Consider the following 17,772-nt stretch of genomic DNA (forward strand, 5'->3'; position numbering starts at 1 on the left):
CGTGCATCATTTTAATAATTGTTCAATGTTTTTTTGTAAGTCATGTATGTAGCTTATAGTTCACCGGAACGGTTCTTTTATTGACAGAATTAAAAGTTAAATTTTATGATATCCTTTCCTTTTAGTGCGCCAGCAACAAAGACAATCCTTTTCTTTTCTTGCTTCTTTGTACATTTCTATTGTCTTTGGCAGCACCCCCATTCATGTATAGATTGCAGTCTCAGCACGGCAACTGATTATGCAATGATTTGGCGAGTATCACACTAATATCGCATTCACACAGGGGGTCTGCACATGTGCAAAATATGTGCATGCTCAGACCAGACCCCACACCATCGGAACGGGGCAGAATTCGGACCTGGCCAAATGGGCCTGAATCGGCCTCTTAATACAGAGTCCCAAAACTCCACTTTTCTGTAAAGCTACAGTTGGCCTCAGGCCCAGTAGTCATAGTTCCCCTGCAGGGCACTAGTTTTGCACACTTCACATACACAAACAAATCAGGTCTTTGAAGTACAAATGCTGGTGTGTCAAATGTGAGCCTAGATATATTTTATATCTGGTATCATGTAAACATTAACTTTAGTTGGCAGAGGAAGCTGTTTGCATGTACAGTACTTAAGGGCAAAAGCTTTATCAGAATAACATTTCTAATACTAAGTGAGAGCACAGCTACTTCAGAGAGAATCTACGGAAAGTTAACTATGTCTGCGTTTACTGGAAAAGAAGATTACCAGAAACTATTTGACCCTAAGGCTTATCTAAGTTATTATCGTCTGGGTGCAGGGTCTATGGGAGATGAATACCTGCAGTTTGTACTAAAACACTTAGCGGATGTATTTAATTCAGGTAAGTTCAAATTATTTATCCCTTTCTCGATCATCTAATGGGGCAAAAAGCCAGAAGTAGCTTCCTGGCTCTGTGTGGATGGGGAGAGGAAAAAACTCAGCAGAGAGGAAAGACAGCTTCCCAGCTCCACACTGATACCAGTGGTGGTGGTGAGGGGTGGCGGGGATTGTTTCAGGCAGCTTCCCTGCTTGAGTAGGGAGTGGGGGAGAGGTGTATCTTCCCCACTTGGTGCTACTGCCAGGGGGGAGGAGGAGGAGATGCAGCTAAGCTTTGTCTGTGCCTTCGTCTCTCCACTTCCTTCGAAAGTTTTACTTGGAGAACCACAAGTCTCAGCATGTGGGGCATTAATGGGCCTGCTGGTTCTTGTAGTTCCACAACAGAACCAATAGCCTAATAACTGACACACCAAGAACAATACAACACACACACACACACACAATACTCACCTATGGGGTCCCCTGTAGGCCTGTCCTCTTATCCAGTTGAATCCATAAGGGTACCTGTGAAAAGAAATTATACTCACCGTCCCCTCTGGCGGAGATCACATCCTCTTCATTCTATGTAGGCATCCACGGATTCAAAAAAACAAAAACATCTGACCCAGCTCCAAACGGACCTGGGGAGCCGCATGTGTGTTTACACTTGCAGCTCTCATCGAGAATGAGAGATTCCCTGGTGACATCATTCACTGGGTCCTCCCTAAGCCAATCAGGAGTGGGCTGTGTGTGGCTCCATTGATGCCCATGCTCCAAAATTCTTGGGTGCTTATTATGTGAACTCTACAGCCATTTAAGAAAATCTGCAAGTATTGTATATTGTGATATTTAGATTTTTAGAACTAATAGGGAAGCTATGCTTCAAATTATATATCAGCTCCATCTGACCCATGCTTATGCAACCACTGTGCAATTCTATTTTCATTAAACTCAATAATGCCAGCACTGTGTATATAGAATACAGTATCCCAACAATGAATTCCATTTTGTAATCCAGAAAAATAAATACATAAAAAGAGTCTCCCCGAGATTGGGGAGATATACTCTCTTTCAATTGAGAATATGCCTTTTCTGATGATGCCTGAGCCATTTCTGCACACTGCCCTTCCCTCAAATCCAAAAGATAAGACTCTTGTCCCTCATTGCTACAACCCACACTATACTTGCCTACTCTCCCGGAAATACTGGGAGGAGTCCAAAAATCGTGTCCCACTCCTGGCCCCCCAAAAGGGTGGGCAATATTCGTGCAAGTGCCTGGAGTCCTCCACATTCCCCCCAGCCTCCTCTTACCCTGCCGGTTAAATACCGTCATTAGCTGGTGTGCAAGGAGGGGGCAGGGCCTCCTCTAGCAACCTTAAAAAACGGTCTGCAGTATGGAGGCAGCCATTTTCTGAATGTCACTTTTTTTATAAGCAGCAGGAGCCGGGAGAGCTTGGACTCGCAAGACTGATGCGGCAGGAGGTACCGGCCGCATGGGGGGGTTTAATCCTACTGGGGGGTTTGTTAACCCTATGGGGGGTTGTTAACCCTACTGCGGGGGGGGGGAGCGCTGGCAAAATTTTCGGCAGGGTTGTACATAATTAATAGTTACGCCACTGGGAGGGGGCGAGGCTAAAATATGCAAATCATCATAATTTTAGCCCCGCCCCCTCCAGGTTCATCTGCAAATAAAGGCCAATCTTGTGATTAGGGATGCGGCTTGATGACATCAGGATCTGACCCCGCCCCCAAAAGCACACTGAAAGTCTTGTCTCTGGGCTTCTCCCAAACAGGAGAAACAGAAACAGAAAGAGAAACAGAAAGTTAGCAGTATGACCCACATACATACACATCACTACTTGATATAGAAAATACCAACCAATCAGCTTCTATCTCATACTTGCCGACTCTCCCGCAATTAGCGGGAGCCTCCCGCTTTAGACACCATTCTCCCGGTCCCCCACAAAGCCCCCCCCAATCCCCCGGAATTTCAAAGCTGAGCTTAAAAAAAATGGACTGCGCATGCGCTAGTCCGGCCCGATGTGGTCGGGGCTTGGAAGTACGCATCAGTGTGAGAGCCGCACGTGACGGTGAGACCCTGCTAGCAGTCACAAGCAGGGAGACTAGGAGCAGCAGTGAGTGAAGCCCGCCCCTCTGACCTCTTCCCCTCTCTGCCTCATCTGAGAGCTGCTGCTGCTGCATGCTGGAGACACAGAGGAGGGGGAGAGACGGGACCGGCATAGAAAGCAGTTGTGAGGACTGATAGACCTGCCAGCTGGGAGCTCAGAGGAGAGACTGGGGGAGGAGCAGGAGTGCTCCATTCCCAGGTTAGTAGTAGTACATGATGTTGTTCTGCCACAGAAGCTCCATGCTGGCTGGTACTGTGTGTAGGCAGCTATGTCATGTGATCTGTTTGTTTTTTGTGTTTTTTTAGCTTGGCACTGACTTTAATGTGTGTATGTAGGTGACCTATGGGTGTATCTATTAAACCTGGCACTGTGTTTGTATGTGTGTGTCATTGTGTGTGAATGCACTGTGTGTGTGTGTATAGCCTAACACTGTTGTGTGTGTGTGCGTGTGTGTGTGCGCGTTTACTGGCAGCGATCCCTGTGAATTTTAGGCTGGCACTGAGCATTTGTTAATATGTGTAGGTAGGATCCCTGTGTGTGTGTGGGGGGGGGGATGGTAAGGTAGTGACCCCTGTGTGTGTTGGCCGCTAGTGACCCCTCTGTGTGTGTGGGGGTGGGGGGACGGTAGTGCCCCTTGTGTGTGTGTGTGTGTGTGTGTGTAGGCTGGCAGTGACCCTTGTGTGTGTGTGTGTAGGCTGGTAGTGACCCCTGTGTGTGTGTAGGCAGGTAGTGACCCCTGTGTGTGTGTGTGTAGGCAGGTAGTGACCCCTGTGTGTGTGTGTGTAGGCAGGTAGTGACCCCTGTGTTTGTTTAGGCTGATAGGTTGTGTGTGTAGGCTGGTAGGTTGCCGACACTCCCGGATTTTGCAGGAGGCTCCCATTCTAGGCGACAGTCCCCCGATTACCTGCAAAGCCCTCCCAATACCCCTGAATACTCAATTTCCAGCTAAAAATCCAGAACGCACAGTGCGAGTCTGTCCGCAATGGGGACATGATCATGCCTAATAGGCCACGCCCACTTTGCTGTGGGACCCCCCCATTCTGGGTCGGCCGCGCCTCCGGCGCGGCAGGTCACAGGTTGAGAGGTATGGAATCTCCCTGAAATCCGTTTATAAAAGTAGGCAAGTATGTTCTATCTGTCAATTTACAGTCTGTGTTTGACAAATGACAGGATTGGTTAATACTTTATTATCATTAACATTATGTGAGCAAACATCGTAAATAGCAGCTGTCTTGAGAGAAGCAGACAACAAAAACAGGCAATCATAGCCTGAGGTGTCAATGACCAAATACAGTTCTGTGTAATTTCCTTTGCTACTTGTATTATTTTGTGAATTTTAAAAGAAAAAGCCTCAACCACATTGTTTTTCAAATGTATCAAGTTATATACTGTAAATGCAGAGAAACTTAGATGGTGCTGTGTCATACAGTAGCAAGTTTTATATAAACTTTTATTTTCCATGTACAGGCAAAGTGAAAGGTGAAACTCTGATAGATATTGGGACCGGTCCAACCATCTACCAGCTGCTGTCAGCATGTGAAGCCTTTAAGGACATCACTGTCACTGATTTCACTGATAAAAACCGAGAGGAGTTTAATCTTTGGCTCCTGAATCAACCTGGAGCATTTGACTGGAGCCCAGTTGGGAAATATGTGTGTCACCTGGAAGGAGACAGGTACAGTACAATACACAATGGGCTCCCACTACACCCCAGAGTAGCATTTCTTTTATATAATTAGAGTGTACCTATGCTTGTCTAAAAAATATTTCTAATGGTGACCATATAATTTTTGTCTCCATGTTACTTTGAACTAGTTAAAATTCTCTATACACTGTACTAACATAATATAAAATTATATGGAAGTAACTTGGGGGTGATTCAGCTCTGCTATTACTTTGACGAATTCAGTCTTTGTACCGATGGTGCGGCTCTATGCATGCGTATGGATGATTATACGCATATGCAAGGCTGTTGTGCAAATGCCTTAGGCGACTATCACAGTCACTGAGATGTTCAAAGACATCAAGGTTAGCAGGGGGCTTGCCCCGCATTACCTGGGCATGTGCACAAAAATGTTGGGTGCGCTCAGAAAAACGCTGGGTGTCCCAGTGCAAACGCAAGCATGTCACATGATGTAAGCTCCCGCCCATTCTCAGACTCAGCCAAAGCAAATAAAAGTCGTCAGGCTGACTTTTATTTGCAAATGGAGGAAAAAATAATTTGATGTTCGGCGACCATTGAATGATTTCTCCTACGTATGCTCGAATACTAATGGATGTGTGAGCGTACACATCCATTCCCATGCCTGCCACGTGTATTTGAATAAGACCAATGCTTAGTGAATGTTGCTGAATCTGGCCCTTGATACACAATGAAGTCTTCTTAAGATTTATTATTGATAATGCGTGATACACTGTGCTTCTTGTTTGTAGAATGAATTGCACAGTAAATAAATCCTAAGGTTGAGTGTAAAAAATAAGGGGGTTATTCAGACCTGATGGTAACCCTGTGATTTCACAAGATGGACAATTATCAATCGACTGTGCAAGCATACGGATCATAGCGCACATGCTTGAGGCCATTCAGCGGAAAAATCCAATCTTTTCTGATCTCAAACCATTTGCAAGTAGACTGAAAGGAAGCCGTTATTTATTTTACGGAGCATGTATGACATCAGCCTGTTTCTATCGCACTAGCTGAGTAGGTTCTGGGTTACACAAAGACTGCACAAACTGGGAAAATTATTAGATGGTGAATTTTTGGAGAAAATAAAGGAGGATTTTTTGCTGTGTCACGTTCCGCTTGGGCTAACAATTTTCAGTGTGAAGTCCAGTTTGAGTTGTTGTCTCAGAACTTTCCTACACCCCGAACCAAGGTGGCATGCATCATCTCGTTGCTGACCTGTCCTGCCCTAGAGTGGGTTTCTACCTTGTGGGAGAGGTCTGATCCACTTCTGGCCGATTATGATCTCTTCATTGCTTCCTTCCAAAAAACTTTTGATGAACCAGGGCGTCTGCTTCTGCTGCTACCGAAATCCTCTGTATAAAGCAGGGATCCTGGATGATGGGTCACTATGTCATTCAGATCCAGACCCTGGCATCTGAACTCCAGTGGAACAATGAAACATTATCAGCAGCCTTCTGTTTGGGTGGTTCCAATTCCATTAAGCATGCCCTAGCAACTCACAACTTACCTGACAAGCTGGAAGACGTGATCGCTCTGTGTATCAAAATGGATCTGCATCTCAGAGAATGTAACCTAGAAAAGACTAAAAAATAGCCTCCCAAGGTCTCTTTGCCCTCAATGCCCCAGTTTCTGCCACGTCCAGTGTCACCTGCCCTGGAAAAACCTATGCATATAGGTAGATCCCGACTGACACCCAAAGAACGTGCCAGGAGACAACAAAGTAATCTCTGTCTCTACTGTGCCGCTCCCAGCCATTACCATCAGTACTGTCCCGAGAGGCCGGGAAATGCCAAAACCTAACCTGTCAAGGAGGAGTCAGGTTAGGTCAGATTGCCAAAACTTCTCCAGTACATGATTTAATCCTGTCCATGACCATCCAGTCCCAGTCTGGTCACCAGGTCTTCTCTGCTCTGATAGATTCAGGAGCAGCTGGTAACTTTATCGCCCTGGAGGTGGTAAAGAAATTCAAGTTACCTGGACTCTTATTTCTACATAACAGCGGTGGATGGAAGTAAAATTATTGGCAGTGATGTGACTCACCATACCTTTCCCCTGTCTCTCCATGTTGGGGTTCTTCACAGAGAACTTTTGGAGTTCCTGGTTACACAAGACTTCCTACAGCATTGTATTGGGTATGCCTTGGCTTCATGTACATAATCCAAAGATCAACTTGGTGATGCTCCAGAATGAGGAATGGAGTGACTATTGCCAAGACCATTGTGTGACCAAGGTGGTTCCACTCTGTTCTTCCGAAGTTCCACTAACCCTTCCAGGGTTACCCCAGCAATATAAAGACTTTAAGTATGTCTTGTGAGAAAGCTGCCAATAAGATACCCCCTCATCGTGAGGGAGTAACCTCATCGTCCCAGGGGCCGTGGGACAGGGTATATGTACTGCCCCTGGGAGGGGTCTTAAAGCCCCATAGACTTACTTCCCGGTCAGACCCCTCACAGGGACAGGCATTATGAGTATCTGGTAATGCCTTTCGGTCTCAGAAATGCTCCCGCGGTGTTCCAGAACTTTGTCAATGAGATTTTCCGTGATGCTTTATATGAGTACCTAGTAGTCTATCTGGATGATATCCTCATATTCTCCCAGAATATGAGGGAGGTGCTATCTCGCCTCCATCAAAACAAGCTATACGCCAAAATCTCCAAGTGTACCTTAGAAGTCCCTTCTATCACTTTCCTGGGGTACATAATCTCTGGTACTGAACTCTGCATGGACCCAGAAAAGTTGGAAGCCATCACTGGTTGGAATCAGCCTTCCACTCTCAGATCCATCCAGTGCTTCATCGGGTTCGCAAACTACTATCGAAAATTTATCAAAGGGTTCTCTATGCTCCCATCACAGCTAACCCAGAAAGGTGCTAATCTGGCTCATTGGCCTGAGGAAGCTTCCAGAGCCTTCCATCTTCTAAAACAGGCCTTTTGTGACTGCTCCAATCCTTCAACAACCAGACCTTAACAGACCATTTGTGCTGGAGGTTGACGCCTCCCATGTCGGCATGGGAGCAGTTCTCTCACTTGCAGCCGAAGATGGGAAGATGCATCCCTGTGGATTCTTCTCTCGCAAGTTCCTACCGGCAGAGAAGAACTATGCAAATAGAGATCAAGAACTTTTAGCGATTAAGTTGGCTCTGGAGGAGTGGCGTTACCTTCTGGAAGAAGCCAAGCATCCTGTTACGATCTACACTGATCACAAAAATCTCCTGTATATTCAAACTGCACAGTGTTTTAATCCTCGCCAGTCCCATTGGTCCCTGTTTTTCTCAAGGTTTAACTTCAAGATCCTGTTTCATCCTGGTTCCCAGAACACCAAAGATGCCTTGTCTTGTTCCATGGATGAGGACGTCAGTCTCCCCAAATCCAATCCGATTATTAGTCCCACAGCCTTTGCCACAACCATCTTGTCCCCTGTGCCACCCTGAGGGAAAGTCTTTGTGCCTCCTGAGCTTCATCCCAAGCTACTCTCCTAGGCTCACTCGTCCCAATCCTTTGGGAACCCGGGTATCCAAAATACCTGGGAGATCATCCATCAGTCCTATTGGTGTCCAAAGCTTTGGAAACACGTTAAAGACTTTGTTGCTTCCTGTCCAACATGTGCGCAACATAAAACCTTCCATCAGGCTCCTGCTGGCACATGATTGCCACTCTCGATTCCTAATCGTCCATGGACCCATATATCAATGGACTTCATCTCAGAACTACCAGAGTCCCAGATGTTCAATACAATATGGGTCATGTTGGTTCAATTTTCAAAGATGGTGCATTTCATCCCATTGAAAGGTCTTGCTTCAGCACCCTAATTGGCACAATTGTTCGTCCAGCACAGTGGTCACGGAACTCGGTCCTCATTACCCCACGCAGTGCATGTTTTGCAGGTCTCTTCACAGAATCACAAGTGAAATAATTAACTCCACCTGCGGACCTTATAAAATGTGTCTGTGAGTAATTAGTACACCTGTGCACCTACTGGGTTACCAGCAAAACATGCACTGTGTGGGGTAATGAAGACCAAGTTCCCTGGCCACTGGTCCAGCATATCTTTAGGCTACATGGCCTTCCCAAGGAGATAGTGTCTGACCGGGGCGTTCAATGGGTCACCAGATTCTGGAAAGCACTGTGTAAGGTGATCAAGATAGAGCTCAAATTCTCATCAGCATACCACCCACAGTCAAACGAACAAACTGAGAGGGTTAACCAAGACCTCAAGAACTTCCTCCACTTATACGTCTCATTCTCCCAAAATGACTGGGTCGCTCTCCTGCCCTGGGCAGAATTTGCTCACAATTTCAGGTATCACACTTCCACAGGTCACACTCCATTCTTTACAGTGTATGGACAACATCCTCGTCCTCCAGTTTTTGAAAAATTGTTCCAATGGACATCCCTGCTGCCAAGTTTGCTTATACTCATTTCTCTCAACTCTGGAAGAATGTACAGTAGGAGCATGTCTCATCTGTCTTCCTTTGGCCATGGCTCAGGATGGCTAGCCATGGCTATCCTATTGTTCTCAGCTGCAATACAATACATACTGTAGAACAATAGAGTAGGGGATAAGCATAGTAATCCAATTACTGACCTAGGCCCTTATTCAAGTTCGTGCGGTACGGCCCGCGTGCGGCCGTACCGCCGATGTTTTTACACTGCACATGCGCAGAGGTGAATCTGCGCATGTGCAGCCCCCTTCGCCGCAGACGGATTTCGTCCGCCGCAAAGGGGGCGGATAGGGGCGTGAGAGGCATCATGCCCTCATTTCCCTATGTGTACGCCCCGCGTTTCATGGGCGTTCCCATGCAAACGCGGGGCGTATGCATGGTAATGAGGCCATGACGCAACTCATGGGGGCGGAAAGCTGACGTCGCCGGATGTCAGCTTTCAGCCCCCATACAAGCTACCACACGGACGATTGTCCGTGTGGTCTTAGCTTGCGGGAGCTGCCGCGGCGTGCGGACCTGCCTTCGATGGTCGACGACCATCGAATGCAGGGGGCAGCTCCCACCATGGTGGAGGCGTAGCCTCCACCATTTTTATGCGGATCGCCAGCCGTCCGTGTACGGACGGCCGTGGCGATCCGTAGGGTGGGCGGGGATTGGTTTGTGCGGCCGGAGCCCCGTGTGCGGCTCTGACCGCACCAACCAGAATAAGGGCCCTAATCCTATTATAGAGATAGATGGCAGTGGCTCCCACTGTACATCTGCAAAATCAGCTGGTCCTGATGCGATCTGTGGTAGTGTTTTAACAAATTGTGCAGATCAATTTGGTGTGATTTTAACTTTTTTATTTAACCAATCCCTCCTAAACTACATAGTTCCAAAATGTTTAAAACCCTCAACCATCATCCCGGTTCTTAAAAAGAAAGGCCTCCCCAAATGCTTGAATGACTATCGCCCAATTGCGTTAATGTCATTAGTAACTAAATGCATTGAAAGATTGCTAATAAGACAGATTCAGTCATTTCTGCCGGTAGAATTTGACCCCTTCCAATTTGCATACGGGAAAAACCATTGTTCTGATGATGCGGTAGCTTCTGTTATGCACTCCACCTTAATGCACTTGGAACATAAATCAGCCTATGTCAGGATTCTTTTGGTGGACTATAGTTCCGCATTCAATACAGTTATCCCAATGTCACTAGTGTCTAAATTATTTGACTTGGGTTTGAGCGGATCTACCTGTAATTGGATTTTAAATTTCCTAACTGATAGACCTCAGGTGGTTAAAATGGGGAATGCTGTATCTGAGGAGATAACAATTAAAACCGGAGTGTTGCAGGGATGTGTCCTCAGTCCTCTACTATACTCGCTGTTTACCCACGACTGCATATTACCTGTGCAAAACCCTATGCAATCTGATGCTGATATTAAAGCTTCCTGGCTCTCCTCACCTGCGAGGTTTCCTTCCTCACTGTCTACCAATTATTATTATTATTATAATTTTATTTATAAGGCGCCACAAGTGTTTCGCAGCGCTGTACAAAGGAACACTACAGGGAGACAAAACTTGGCATAACATTGAATAAATAACAAAAATACAGTACAAATAAAGAGTGCCACAGATCAATACACATTACAGCTTAAATGTAACTAGTGAGGACTCAATCAACATACAACAAGAGGCTTGAGGCCAATGATGGAGATGAGTATGCAGACGAAGATGGTCACTGAGTGTTGGAGTATAGGAGAGCTATGAGTGAAATGTGAAGAGAAGTGGGCTTTGACAGGAGGGAAGAGGGCCCTGCTCGGAGGAGCTTACAATCTAGTAACCCGGGTACAATCTACCATCTACAGCTCCCAAGGGAAGAGGATAGAGCACTACAGCATTCCTCAGCAGAGTTTGCTACTGCCCTTAAAGGCCGAGACCGTCTGTGACTCCCAAGTAGACAGAAGTGTCAATGCTGTAGTTCCTGTATTCCCAGTGTCAGAATCCCAAAGATGGAACCCGGGTACTCCTACTAGTTGATTTCACCGAATCACTGGTGCGGGGACAGCCTCCTCCTATCCCTGCTAGTGTAGCATGGTGTTGGTTCTAAAAATACAGGATACTGCTACTTATTTTGTTACCTGTAGTTTTAGATTCAGGTCCAGCTCCAGGAGCCCAGTGATAGTTCCTTAAATATAGGGGAACTCTACTCATTTATTCCTGTATATTTTTAACCAGTCCTGGTTATGCTTTTGGATGGGGACCCCACACTATGTTTTTTTCTTCCTTATTTTTAACTAAGAACGTATATAAACAGAAACCTACACTTATCTTGCTGATCTGTACAGGATTCTGTTAAACTCGCCAGCCTAAAGCAGCGGAAGGGAGCACCAAAAATGTTTCACTAGTAGTATTAGTAGAAGTAGTAGTATTATCATTTAAAGGGGAAAACTTTACCATGCATGTTTGCCTCCTGTGAGTAGTAAAATGCCAGTCGCATGCAAGATTGCATGTTCCCACAGCTTATTTACACTAAACTCACACCTTTTCAGAACTTAAACCCTATTACATTTACCTCAAAGTATTCCCATTTTTACCTACTTTATAGGTGCTTATTATGCAGTTCCCCCAAGAACACTAATAGTTGAAGACCTTTCACATAATGCAATTATAAAGACCCCAGTTGACACTCTGTTGCTGCCTCAGGACTCCACACCAACCCTGGACATTCAATTATAACAGCAGGCCACTCCAAAGCCCACATTCACAACTTGACCAATATCATCTGTGGATAATATGGCCTAGTCACTGGACTGCTTCTAGGTGCATTGATTCTAATTAATGGCCACACAGAGACACCAACTAAACAATTTAAGTAGCCAGCTGTGTATACTTAAGGTGCACTGGACAATATATGCACTACAAGATATTGATGACCAATATCCCTTGAACTTCCCCATTGTTTTTGATGAATTATATTTTGCAAATGGCTTTCAAAACTTTTGCAAATGAGGGTATAGCTGCAAATCCATTCACAATTGTTCATCATTGAATGATTTTTCCACTGGATTTAGCCTGTGTGTAGTTCAGGACTTACTTGGTGGATCCGATAGAAACAGGATGATCAGGACCGAAGCTGATGTCACACACCCTCCCTCCAAACACCTGGGAAATAATCACAAAACCTCCAACCTCCAAATACATACCAAATCCATGCTCCTACAATTATTTCTTGCAATTATTATCATCTAATATTACTGTAAACACCCTCTTGTCACAGGCTAATGGACGAGAAACTTACCTGTCTGGAAGGCCCAACAGGGTGAGGGCGTCGTGTCTGGCTGGCTCCTGGGGCTTTTGATGCTCAGTGGTGTCGGCTCCTGCCATTACTGTTTTGATCACATGATACCAGATTGACCTATCTGCTACAACCATTTTCCAAACAACCATCCCCGTCCGCCAGCCACGCCCCCGCCAGCCTCCGCCAGTGCTATGGGCACAAAGTTTAAGGCTGCCATAAGAAGGAGCGCAGGACACCACCACTCCAACACCTTTCTGACCTTTATTCACTTTGCCAGGATCTACGGATTGTTAATATCTTAAAATTGGAATACTGTATTTTGGCAACTGTGCTTGGTCCTAGGTTTAAGTCATACTTTGTGTTTTTCTTTCCAATGCACACAGATTTTTATAAAAAAAATGCAAATATCTCCTGGTGAAATATCACATATGTGAAAAGTCTTTGCAAGTCATTAACATCTATTTTCACAGCGTACAGATTGATTTGCAAGGCAGGATTTCACTCTGGTGGGGCCGCATTTATCTGATCAATGGCTGTTACAAATCAGCAGCCATAGTAAATACAGCAGAGTCGTTTTTATAATTGATCAGCATTTTTCTGTATAACATGTAATTTTGTTCATAGTTTAGGATACCAATCAACTGACCACCTCCCGCGATTAGGCCACACCCCAAAATGTTAAGGGGGGTGAAAAAACACTCAAGTAAAGAGTCTTATTGTCCTCCCCACCCCGCCCCAGGCAACAGCACAAATACAGCATGTGCTGAAAGAGGCTCAGCTAGAGCTTTTCACACATGCTGTAGGTGTTTGCTGCTACTGCCAAGGGGGGGGGGGGGGACCATGGCCCCCGCGGGGCCCCTCCAGCAATCCCAGGCCTGGGTAATTAGTACCCCCCCTCTCGGCTGCCCTGCTCTTCGCATCATGCGAGTGCTTTGCTATATAGCAAAGTGCTCACATGTTAGCAAGGAATTGCTGGGAGGGACCCGGCATGCAGGGAGACCTTGCCCCGTGCTGGACGGCCCCCCGCATGTTACTGGGGAGAGTTGTAGTTTTGAGAATCCTTGCAAAACTACAATTCAAGCTGAATCAAGCCCTTTATACAGTAATGTCCCTTTAAATGTTTACTTTGCAGCAAAAATGAAACTTTGACTTAGAATTAAAAACTTGTAGATTGTCATAGCTGCCAATGACTGGCAGAAGGATAGAATAAAAGCAGCAGAATAAACGCATGCTAAACCATCATTGCTTAACAATTATTTTGCGGGTGGCTTTGACAAACCACAGAGTAGTAAATATAGTCTAAAATATTGTAAATTATAGTTGTATTCATAGCTTTATTCAATGAACGATGTGTTTCTAAATTGGTAGCAGGCTTGGATTTCTATTGATGTTTAGAGTTTGCTACAGAGATCAGATTTGCCTACCCATCCACGCAAGCCTAAGAACATTTCAAGTTTGCATAGGCAACTCTCAAGATCAGAGATCAGGCATCAACCTTGACATGAACCTTACCATTCTTATTAGAGCAAATCCATGGGCGTTTTATTGGCCTCCTCTTGTCTGTTCTAACATAAGGTCTAGCCCGCAGACTTATCAGTAGACAACAGGAAAAATAAACCACTCTAATTTGTTTTATTCTCTTCTATTCTAGGACAACTTGGCCTGCAAAGGAAACACAATTACGAAAAGCCATCAAACAAGTCTTGAAGTGCGATGTATTGAATAGCAATCCCTTGGAGCCTGTTGTTCTCCCACAGGCTGACTGCGTCCTGAGCTGTCTGTGCCTGGAAGGAGCATGCTCAGACTACAATGCCTATGTCACTGCTCTCAAAAATATAACAAAATTATTAAAACTAGGAGGTTACTTAGTGCTTGTTGGTGCTCTGGGCAACTCCTACTACATGGTAGGCAATGTGAAGTTCTCTGGTCTTTCTCTAAGTGAAGGTTTTCTAAAGGAATCTTTAAATGGAGCTGGTTTTGTTATTGAAAATTTTATCATTTATAACAAAGCAGGGGATTCCCAGAGAGAAGAAGCAGATGTTATGGCTTATTATATTGTAATTTCTCAGAAAGTAAGAGATGTGTATCAAAGCAACTAAAACCACTTAAGATTATTGAAAACAAACATTGTTAAAGAAACAGAGGGTGAAATTTAATAGGATGAGAGAATCAGAAAGTGAGAGATTTGGTAAGAAATCTCGGTACTTATGTATTATCTGGGCTCCCATGTTAAATGCAACCCATTTTTTCATACCCCTACTATCCAACTACGCATGGAGTTGATTTTATATAGTGTGGCGAGCGCAGCGAGCCACCGTGCCTGAAGCGTGGTGAGCGCAGCGAGCCTCGCGAGGGGACACGGTCTCATAAGAAAAACGGGAGTCCAGATATTACATAAGTACCGAAATCTCCAAGTTTTTTTAAAGCGGCAATCATTTACACTGCAAAATCAAACTGGTTTTGCAGTGTAAATGATTGCTGCTTTAAAAAAAACTGGAGATTTCTTACCAAATCTCTCACTTTCTGAATCTCTCATCCTATTAAATTCCACCCAGAGCTTTTAATTACAACTAAACTTTTCTAACAATTCTTAATAAGGTAATATATATATATATATATATATATATATATATATATATATGTGTGAAACACATAACTCCCAGTTGCATCCCTGAGTTGCCCTATTGGAGAAATATCCTATCCCCTTACTAGCAAAGAAGACATCTTGATATCCCAATGGATTAAATAATTTAATCCAAACCCACCGCTCTCGCAGCCAAACCCTTAATCCCCCCTCCTCCACTCCCACAACCATACCCTATTGCTCCCACTACTGCATAACCCTAGTATGTCCCATCAGGATTTGTCCAGATGCCAATGTCAGCATTATGACCATCAGGTTGGGAATATTAACTACCTCCCCGAGGACAGCTGGCACTTTTTATGCAAGGTCCGCTGGCCAAAACATTATCACCCTGGCGGGTTAGCCATGGACTGGGTACCTGGGTACCCCCCACGCTTAAACCATCCAGGGCTGAAGCCCGTGGCTGTTCTCTGCACCCCTGAGCGTTAGGAGCCGGGCTGATTTTTTTTGGTGTAAAAATTTAAAGTTAAACATACAGTAACATTGGGTTGTGTTGTCGAACTACAAGTCCCAGCAAGCCTCCCTAGCATACATGGACTTGAAGAACCACAAATCCCAGCATGTGGGGAATTAAGATGCCTGCTGGAACTTGTAGTCCAACAGCATTTCCAATGTTAAAATAAATAGATGCTGACACTCAGAGTAGTACAACTTTTATAACATACATGCATACACCCATTCACACATGCAAGCATAGATATAGTCACTTCTCCCGGGTCCCCTGCAGGAAATTCGACAGCACAACCCAATGGTTATGCTTTAATTCTATTTTTTGCACCCCCCAAAAAATCAGCCTAGCACCCACTGCCCAGGGGGGTGAAGCCTGGGAGAACCTCTTTATTGGGTGGTTCCCACTACCCCAGAGACCCCGTCCAGGGCTGACCAGTCACAGTGAGAATGTTATGGCTGGGGGATCTTGCATAAAAAGGGTTCCGCGGCTGTGGCATTACGCTCTTGGCTGTTGGAGACTGGTGCTGGTTCCAAAATACGGTAGAAACCTATTCTTTTTGTCCTCAGTATTTTTTAAACTAAAACCTGTCCAAGAGTCCAAGGCAAGTTTCTTAAATACGGGGGGACAACAGTTAACTTTTCCCCTGTATTTGGGAGATCAAACCAAAGAGCCCCTAGCCTGGTTATGCACAGGGGGACCCACGCCATTTTTTTTTCATCATTTACACACTATTATATACAGAACAATGCACAGATCTCACTGATTTGTGCATGGTTCGGTCAAACTCACCTACCAGACCATTATACTTTTTCTGCTGTCCATGTGCATTTTATGCTAGATAAAGCATTTCTATGCTAATATGTTTAGATGACACAGAAGTTTCCCCCCAGACCCCAACAATAACAAATAAAACATGATAATACACATACAACTTCAAAAAGCACACACAATACACACATCCAAGATATCCCTGCAGAGCAGTGGAGCAGCAGTAAATAGACCCTGTGCGCATGCATCTATTCAGGGAGACAGAGGGGCTGAGGGCATGAATAGCTACTCACAGAGGGCTGGCCATGCCCCCACAGTGGTGGAAATGGGTTGCGCGGTCTCACAGGAGTCCTGCAATCATAAGACATGCCCCTTGGCCACAAGGTCATGCCCCAATATCGATTACCGAAACAACAAAGTTGGGAGGTATTGCAAAACTGTGGCAGAGCTGTGGTTTCACAACAGCTGGCGACCAACAGGTTGGCAAGGCCTATTGTAAAACATATAAGGGTAAACAATGATATATTTTGCTTTTATCCATGTAAAAGTAAAGCACCAATGACACCATTGGTAATTTGCAATGTGTAGAGCAGGTTTGTAGAAAAATTGCTGAAAGAAGTTTTTGCTTGTTAAAATAATATGAAATATCTATATACTCATATTAAATGAGCCCACATGAATAATAAAAGTTTTTTAGTGAATGAGCATTATTGTCTGTATTTTTGCTTTCTCTGTGCTGCTACTGCCACCTACCAATCTGTCCATAGTGCTGTATCATGAGTCTGCAATTTGTCACTGCATTTTACCACTCAAATTGCTCATCCTGCCCACTGTATGTATTGCGCCCTAGACGACTGCCTCATAGTACCCCATGGTACCATGAGGCAGTCGACAGGATGAGTGACCCATGGAGTTGTTCAGGTATGGGATATCCTGTTAGTCCACTAAAACATATTTAGTGTTTTTAGAATTTTAATGAAATAAAAAAAAATTAGCATTGTGCATATATTCACTATACAACTATATACTAGTTACTGACATAGGGGTATATTCAATTAAAGTTAAATACATTCCAACATGCATATGTTTTTAATTGAGTCTTTATTTTCATTTTCAGCATACATATATAAAAAAAAGACAAGACGATACAATACATATACAATACATGACAAAATCGATATGCAGAGGAAAAGTATCAAAATGGGAATTACATAAAACATAGCAGCGTACACAGTGGAGACATATACTAAAATTGAAATCCTTATATCAAGCGAATTTGAATTTGTGAGCTTAGCACTGGCGGGAGGGATGTTAAGGTGTTTACCCCATCATCCCGACTATTGGACCTAGCTGACACGTTAAATGATAGTGCTAACTAAGTTCTTGGTTATAAAAAAAAATATAAGTGAAAATCTAGAGGTTGTTGAGGGAGAAAAATGAATATAGAAGTAGAAGAGAAAGTGGTTCAAAAAGAAAAGGCTAAATGTAGCCTTGATAAAGTATGTCAGTGTGGCGACGCATAAAGTGATAAGTGCTAAAGTGCC

The 17,772-nt window shown here is 44.5% G+C and overlaps 1 protein-coding gene across 1 annotated transcript; it reads left to right on the forward strand.

The window, feature by feature from the left end:
* Positions 1-635: 635 nt before the first annotated feature.
* Positions 636-16,933, forward strand: LOC146008879 (nicotinamide N-methyltransferase-like). Its single transcript, XM_083148669.1, has 3 exons — positions 636-849; positions 4,421-4,628; positions 14,017-16,933. The coding sequence occupies exons 1-3, from the start codon at positions 705-707 to the stop codon at positions 14,462-14,464; spliced, it is 801 nt and encodes a 266-aa protein (XP_083004795.1). The 5' UTR covers positions 636-704; the 3' UTR covers positions 14,465-16,933.
* Positions 16,934-17,772: the final 839 nt, after the last annotated feature.

This window comes from Crinia signifera, chromosome 6 (assembly GCF_055691185.1).
Source record: "Crinia signifera chromosome 6, ASM5569118v1, whole genome shotgun sequence".
NCBI lineage: Eukaryota > Metazoa > Chordata > Amphibia > Anura > Myobatrachidae > Crinia > Crinia signifera.